General features: G+C 35.1%; 1 protein-coding gene across 1 annotated transcript in view; it reads right to left on the bottom strand.

The window, feature by feature from the left end:
• The window catches only part of NEK1 (NIMA related kinase 1), a 203,017-nt gene that overhangs the window by 6,400 nt on the left and 188,041 nt on the right, over positions 1–8,576 (bottom strand). Inside the window, exons 33-35 of the mRNA XM_017863295.1 lie at positions 6,280–6,488; positions 5,165–5,295; positions 4,869–5,001 (exon numbers count right to left, since the gene is read on the bottom strand). Of these exons, the coding sequence (XP_017718784.1) occupies positions 4,869–5,001; positions 5,165–5,295; positions 6,280–6,488 (473 nt within the window). The remainder of the gene's footprint in view (positions 1–4,868; positions 5,002–5,164; positions 5,296–6,279; positions 6,489–8,576) is intronic.

The following is an 8,576-nucleotide window of genomic DNA, read 5'->3' as shown; positions in this document are numbered from 1 at the left end:
GAGAATAAATCATGGATATATTCTATGTTGACTTCAATGTCTGCACAGTATTCTGTCTAATGGATATGACATAATTAACCATTACTATTTATAGACATTTTTGTTATTTTCTTTTTTTTTAAATTCTAAAGATTATAATCAAGTGAATTAAACAGATTGGCTAACTTAATCTTACATCCAAGCACTATCTTCCACATTCTAGCAAAAGTGATCTTTCATTAAAATCCAAGGGTCATATCAAATCACTGCACTGCTTAAAACATTCATTAGCTCCCTACTGCCCCAAAATGGAATCCACGCTCCTTAATGTGGATTAGAAAGCCCTTCATTATCTGGCCTTTTAAATATTTCTCATCTTACCAAATTTCATTCCCCACCTTCCTCAACTGCCCCTATAATTTATGCTGTAGGAACACTGAATTGCTTATAGTTCCCTACTACACTTTGCATCCTTCCCCATATGTGTACTTATTTGCGTTAAATTCCCATTCATCTTTCAGAATCCAACTTTGATGTCCTCTCCCCTAGGAAGACCTATCCTGTCACCATCACTGTAGTTGGATCTTTGCTTTATAACTTACATACATTTTATTGCTTCCAAGGTAACACTGATCACTGTGTACTATATTTACTTACTTTTGAAATAATCAGGAAAGTAATGAACACACATATCCATAATATGTAGAATTAACAAAAGCTAACTGTTGGCCATAGTGGTTTGGATTACTTAAGTAAAAGCATATTACAGATAGAGAGTATCCTTTCTCAATCTTATTGCCTTCTCTTCTGCCCCAGGGGCATTTTCAGTACTGTGAAACTGATGTGTATTCTTCCAAATCATGGGTTTTTGCTTTTATTTTTATTATACACATGCACATCTAAATAAAATTGGTTATAAACACTACATAAATGGTGTAATATGCTACTTATTCAACTCATCTTGTTTGTGGGGCTTATCCATATTGATAGATGGAATTTAATTCACTCATTTTAGCTGATGTATAAAATTTCATTACATAAATGCAGCCCAATATTCCACCTAAAATGAGTAAGAAGAGAAGGTATGTGTCTCCTCCTTAAGAATCTATAATGGCCAGGCGTGGTGGCTCATGCCTGTAATCCCAGCACTTTGGGAGACTGAGGCAGACAGATCACCTGAGGTCAGGAGTTTGAGACCAGCCTGGCCAACATGGTGAAACCCTGTCTCTACTAAAATACAAAATTAGCTGGGTGTGGTGGTGCGTGCCTGTAATCCCAGCTACTTGGGAGGGTGAGACAGGAGAATCGCTTGAACCCGGGAGGCAGAGGTTGCAGCAAGCCGAGATTGTGCCACTGTACTCCAGCCTGGGAGACAGAGCAAGACTCCATCTCAAAAAAAAAAAAAAAAAAAAGAATCTATAAACTTGGGCTGCTAATGCTAATACTCTATGTGAGAACATGGTAGCCTCTGCCAGATACAGCTGTTATACTCCTTCTCTCCTTGTGGAAGAATTTATTAGGAATACTATCAAATCATTTATACATTTTATTAGCTCTATTCGACTTCTCACTCCGGACAGCATCTAGCTATGGACAAAAAAGCATTAACTTTATCAATGGCTGAAGATACTGATGCTTACCAAACCTGCACCATAACAGTATCAGGAGAGTTAAACAGCCAAGGCTGTCTTTTCAGGACTCATACAATTTCCAGTGAAATAAAACAGAAATGCGTTTTGACAATCTTCTTTTTAACTTGTACCTTAATGACTTGATGTCACTTTCGGGTGAGCTAGATAAAATTTTGCTTACCCCTTCCCTTCTTTACTCTCCCCTTTCCCCAACATAGAGAATAAAAGTGTATAAGTACCATATGCAGATGACATGGCTTTATTATCTCCTAGATGTGCCCTAAAAGATAGCTGTCTGGACAACTATCTCTAAGACAGGTAGGCTGGGTACGGTGGGTCACACCTGTAATCCTAGCACTTTAGGAAGCTGAGGTGGGTGGACAGCTTCAGCCCAGGAGTTCGTAATCAACCCAGGCAACATGGTGAAATGCCATCTCTACCAAAAAAATACAAAAATGAGTCGGGCATGGTAGCTTACGCCAGTAGTACCAGTTACTCAGAAGGCTGAAGTGGGAGGACTGCTTGAGCCCAGGAGGCGGAGTTTGCAGTGAGTTGAGATCATGCCACTGTACTCCAACCTGGGTGACAGAGCCAGGCCCTGTCGCCATTAAAAAAAAAAAAAAACCCAACCCAAAACCCCCCAAATAAAAAAGAACAGCTATATATGGGCTCTAATGACTTCCAATATGAAGGACTGCAAAAACAGTTATTCTGAATTGATGAATATGAAATCTAAATCCAGTCATTTCATTTAACTCTCATGATTAACAATATAAAACAGCAAGTCATCCACATAGTTCAATATCCATTTTGTAACCAGTTTCTTTAGTAGCTATAGTAGTAAGTTATAATATTTTATGGGCTATATTAAATTCTTTTTTTAAAGCTATACCTGCTGTAATGGTATGTACTAAGAGTTTTAGAAAAGATTGCCAGGGTAGGCATTTGCCTTTAATTGCTTTACATTTTTTTCTAGGCTGAAGGAATTACTGTCAGGCTTTATGATACAGAACTTTGGGGTTCTCTTTTCCTTTTCATTTGTGTACTAGAGAAAATCTGATATTGCTTCTTGAGTGGTGTATTAACCTAGCCTGATTCTTGGTCCTCTGCAGGGGAAATGGCCTTCTGTGTAGGCGTATATCCTTTTGAAGCCACTCAGTTGTCAAAAGAGGATGTCAATTCTACCTCATGAATAAGTTGATTGTTACAGTTCTCCACTTAAGGGGAAAAGCAAACTAAAAGCTCTCCAGATACTTGTCCAGCAAAACTGAACCCCAAACACATTGTTGCTGATTACTTATGAAAAGCTCTATTGAAACAATACTTAAGGAGAACCGCCTGGAGGTGGAACAGTCTGAATATGAGTAGAATTGGTTTGACACACTCCACAGAATTACTGAAATGGAATCATCCTCTGGCTTCGTGCCATTAACTTACAGCATGACATATGAGAAATAGTCTCATGAAATCTAAATATTGTAAAAATTACTGAGGATACTTTTCATTCCATTATAGCACTGTTTTGTAAAATGAAGTTCAAGATCCCAATAAAATAAGAAATCCACAAGTACCAGAAAATGTCTACATTTTATATTTTCATTTTGATAAAATTTTAATATTTAGAAAATACAACATCTGTTTTACAGTAATAATTCACAATTGACAGAAATTTTCTATGACAAGACTTGAGGTTTCTTTTTATTGGGGTTTATAGACTCTTGGATTCTTGCACCTGAAAAAAATATTTTTTTGCCCCTTAAAGGGATCCATATGTTATTCGAGTTTGAGGAACACTGTATGATAGTGCCCTCCTTTTAAAGATCATGGGAAAACTGTTCCTTTGGTTTCAATACCAAAAATAGCTGTCCTCTGAGCAACTAAAATGTTTTGTCTTATGAATACTGTGACTCATGTAATTAATTAGGTTTTCTGCTTTGTGAGAAAGACCAGCACCAAATTTGTTTCCTGTTTTCAGAAAATGTGGAGACCTTTTGAACATGAAGTTTATATTCCTCATTCCTGGCTTCATGTTATACTGCTTGTGCTCATTTGTCCAATATGTTCACTTCCCCAGATTTTTTAAAAAACTTAATTCTCTCTCTTACTATATATATAATATATATTTAAATGCAATTTTAGACTTTTTTGTATGAATATGCAAACAAATTTTGTATGGAATACAAATAAATTTTATAAACACTTTTATTGCTAAAATTAAGCATCAACATTTAAAACCCTTGATTTCAGTCGATGAATTAAACCTTTAAAGTAATAAGATTAATGTTTGGGCAAATAATCTAGAAATAAATTGTTGTTCAAAATTTTACATATTGCTTTTTGTGTCAAAGAGTTTTGCCAGGTGCAGTGGCTCATGTCTATAACCCCAGCACTTTGGTAGGCCAAGGAGGGTGAATTATTTGAGGTCAGGAGTTCGAGGCCAGCCTGGCCAACATGGTGAGATCCCATCTCTACCAAAAATACAAAAATTAGTCAGGCGTGGTGGCACCTGTAGGCCCAGCTACTCAGGAGGCTGAGGTAGGAGAATAACTTGAACCCAGGAAGCAGAAGTTGCAGTGAGCTGAGATCACACCACCACACTCCAGCCTGGGCAATAAGACTCTGACTCAAAACAAAAAACAAAAAAACACGACTTATTCTAATTTATAATCTTACTTTTTTTTGGGGGGGACAGGGTCTGGCTCTGTCACCAAGGCTAAGTGCAGTATCACAATCACAGCTCCCTGCAGCTTCAAACTCCTGGGCTCAAGCAATCCTCCCACCTCAGCCTCCTGAGTAGCTGGGACTACAGGTGCTCACCACCATGCCTACCTAATTAAAATTTAATGAAACCTATCATTATGTTGTCCAGGATGGTCTCAAACTCCTGGCTTCAAGCTATCCTCCCACTTAAGCCTCCCAAGTAGCTAGAATCACAAGCATGAGCCACTGCACCCAGCTAGGATTATTCTAATTGCTAGAGCTGTCCAAAAATCTATCTAGTAAGATTTTTAAAAATCTCATTCAAAGGTTACTTATAAATTAAATTAAAAATATGGACTTAAAGGACTTAAGTCAGTAAAAGTATATGACAGATCAGTAAAAGTATATGACAAAGTTAATATTATTATTGCTTAAAAGTAATATAGTTCCCATGTAGATTTCACAAAATGGATGTGATGTAAGCTGAGTCATATACATGTATCATCTTGTTTTTCTCACATTTATTGAAAATTATACAGACATGTGAGGAAATCTTACCTTCTTGGTAGGCTCCATCTGCCATGACTAAATGAAGAATCTTGGCATAAAGATGCTGATGTTCATTTCCCAAAATATTTTGAACTATTTTTGAACAAATTTCAATATTTTCATCTTCATCTTCATGAATAGCCTATACCAAATTCCCAAATATAAATTAATATTTGAATAACTTTCTCTAATTGTAGACTTCACTTTTTATTTATAATACATCTAATGACCAATAAAGATCATTAACATTTCTCTAACCTTCAAACAGAGCACATTTTAAGTGTTTTAATTGACTTTTCACTTACCTTTATTTTCTCATAAACCTCAAAGAATTTTTCAAAGCCCATTTCCTGCTCCAGATGAAGTCTCAGTTCCTCTAAATGGTTAAAGACACTATCGTATTCACATTCACTAGCAGTTTCCCCATCACTGTTATCTAAAACATAAAATTCAAAAGACTGAATAAAATAACTCTTACCCTAACAGACTAAAATTCTATGACAAATGAATAATGCCATTGAAGTAGACTACTTCTACTTTCATTATAAACAGTTTTTGTCATTTTAATATTTGTCCTTTATTTGGTAAAAATTATGTATAAATCTGCCTAACAAGAATGTTACTTTTCCTTTATAGATATAAAAAATAAATCAGGATGGAATCAAAACACTCCTAGAGCTGTTACTTAAATGAATAAAAAAGTGGAAAAAGCACACTCCATGTTTTGCTTTGAAGCAGCTAACCCTAACTACTATTTTCAAAAGTTGGTAACAAATGCGGGCCATACCATGGAAAAGCCTGCAGAAGGTAGACAACCTAAGACATACATCATTACATTTCAGGAAAGCACCTGGAAAGTATAAATGACCAATATGTTTTGTCATGTACATGCTCAAGATACTTTGAAAAAAAAAAACATTACTCAGTCTTTTCACATTAGCTTTTCTTCCTAAATTAACATAATATAGTTACTGAAATAGACACACTTTCTATGCATCTTAGGGGTAATGTTATGAAAGAGCAAGTTTCCAAATTTATGAAACGAGTTTTTAGTACTTTAAAAACTGCTTTCAGTGTTAACCCTGCTGATTAATATATGCAGAAATTCTTTCTAAAATATAGAATGACAAGAAAACAATGTTATTATCTTTATTACTGGAAAATCAGTCAAGAAATGGAGATTAGAATAAAATGCTTCAAAAAAGCATTGACATAATAGGAAAGAAAAAAATTTAATAAAAAAATGGAAAATCACATATTTGTATGAAAAGAAAAAGAGTGAGAAATGGAAGAGACCCAGAGGCATGCTTCAGTTGTATTTAAAGTTGGAAATGGTCCACAGCAGAGATTAGAAAACTATATTCCACTTGAAATATTTGTAAACTGAAAAAGAAAAAGGTCCAAAACTCTGATTATGCACCTGAGTGCCATTCTTCGTTCAGGGCACTTTCACTGCTGGGATTGTCATCTTCATCCGCCACATCTGTCCCATTTGCAGTTGGCTCCACATCACTGTTCTTTAAGACTGACTCTTCTTCTTCACTGTATTCTTCACCAGGTTGTTCCCTAAGTAACTGTTCCATCGAGGCCTGCAGCTCTTGTAAATCTGTGTCAGTTTCTTCAAACACACTGAAATTTAAAAGATTTAACTGAAAGTTTCAAACATACTGAAATTTACGAAGTTAACTAAAACTACCTCATGCTGAAATGTTACTTTTACTCAATATGTAGGCACTTCTACTTAAAAAATCCTAATAGATAACACAAAATCTGAAAAAAACCTACATTGTTTTTCACCAATAAGTTGACAATGAACACAACACATATTCTGGAATTCATAAGCCAGATGATGATTTGTTTAAAATGATCCCAACTTGCCAAAGAGAATCACATAACTATTAATGTTACTCATTGCTTAAATTCTGAAACAATGTTTTGATATTTTAAGAGGCCAGACTATAGAAGTTTTTCTAAAACAAATAATAGTAAATTATTTTCTCTTTTATGGAATTCTGTAATTTTCAAAATATCCATGTGGCTAACAGCTAGACACTATACAAAAGGCTTTCCATATAAATACCCATTGGGCATTTGAACTTTTAGAAACAGAAATACTTAGGAAATTATATATTCATGTTAACAGGATGACCCAGTGAATAAAATGGTCACCAGAAATCTTATCTTTAGATGCTTATTCTTAAAAATGTTCTAAAATACATAATAAATAGATTTTCTGTGTAACTAGCCTATACCAACCATCATAATTCTTCACTGGAGAATCTTGTTTCTAAAGTATTGGTCAGAATATTAATTCTGTTTTCATGGGATTATAGATGCTGGAATGAAATAACTCACATAAATAATACCTTACATTTATATAGAACTTTCGTTTTTTAAACAGTTTTATCCTATTACTCAAATTTTATCCATAAAAAATCTTTAGAGACATGAAAACTATGAAGCAAAGTGTTTAAATGACTTGGTCAAGGCCACATAGTCAGTAAATGACAGAGCACTGAAATCTAGGCCTTTGACCACTTCTGTAATATCCGAGGAACATACTCAGAAAATTTTTTTTCCTTTTATGATTTGCTTCTTTCTCCTAACATGGAATGTAAATGGAAAAGTTTGTAGACTAAAGGAGTTAATTGATGTTTTAGATGTCTGAAGACTTCTGAAAGAGACTGTGAACCTAAGCCGAGGATTTCATCTATCAGGAATGCAATGCTTAATAGGACACAAGGGCTAATTAAGGCCTTTCTAAGAGTTTAGACTCAAATCAAATATTTACTGAAGAACTAAAATATAAACACTACTGTGCAAGACTGTCAGTATAATTTCCATTAATAGAAAGAGTAAATAATCTTTTTATGTAGAAATATCTTCATTTTGTACTTATATATACAAACTCCTATAATTTGACTTGTAGGAGCTATAGAAAATCTAGGCATCTAATTAGAATGAGAAAATAGTGTCTAATCTCTTGACTCATCCCACTAGTAGCATTTAACTTAACATACAATTACAAGACTAATTTAGGCTGGGTGCAGTGGCTCACGCCTGTAATCCTAGCCCTTTGGGAGGCTGAGGCAAGAGGACTGCTTGAGGCCAGGAGTTTGAGACCAGCCTGGGCAACATAGCGAGACCTCTCTAGAAAAATATTGCAAAAAACTTGGCTAGGCGTGGTGGCATGAGCCTGTGTTCCTAGCTACTAGGGAGTCTGAGGCAGGAGGACTGCTTGAGCCCAGGAGTCCAAGGCTGCTGTGAGGTATGATTGTAGCACTGTACTATAGCCAGGGCAACAGAGTAAGACCCTATCTCCCAAAAAAATTTTATTATAAAAAAAAATCAACGGAGCATGCACACCTGCTATGTACCATTACTACAACGGGTAAATATTGACCTGTTCATAAAATCATCTAGTGGCTAGCCTAGAGGAACTAGTGCCCTCTGCAGATGGTATTCAATTGAGGCAGCTAAGCTTGCCACTGTAAGAAAGTATGAGAAGATTAAGATCTTTTACTAAATGAGCACCAAAAAACTTTAAGGTACTTTAAAAAAATCTGGTCTTGAATTCAGTTTTTAGTTGGCTTTCTTATAAAACCCTGACTAAATTTTAGACCAAAAAAAAAAATATAATAATTTTCCAAAGACAAACATCAAGTGAAATATCCCTATAGCAATTATGAAGTAACATACTTTAAAACAACTTGGTTT

The sequence above is a fragment of the Rhinopithecus bieti genome, unplaced genomic scaffold, assembly GCF_001698545.2.
Source record: "Rhinopithecus bieti isolate Rb0 unplaced genomic scaffold, ASM169854v2 scaffold_66246, whole genome shotgun sequence".
NCBI lineage: Eukaryota > Metazoa > Chordata > Mammalia > Primates > Cercopithecidae > Rhinopithecus > Rhinopithecus bieti.
The sequence above is the reverse complement of the archived record's forward strand: the minus strand, read 5'-3'. Positions and strand labels throughout refer to the sequence as shown.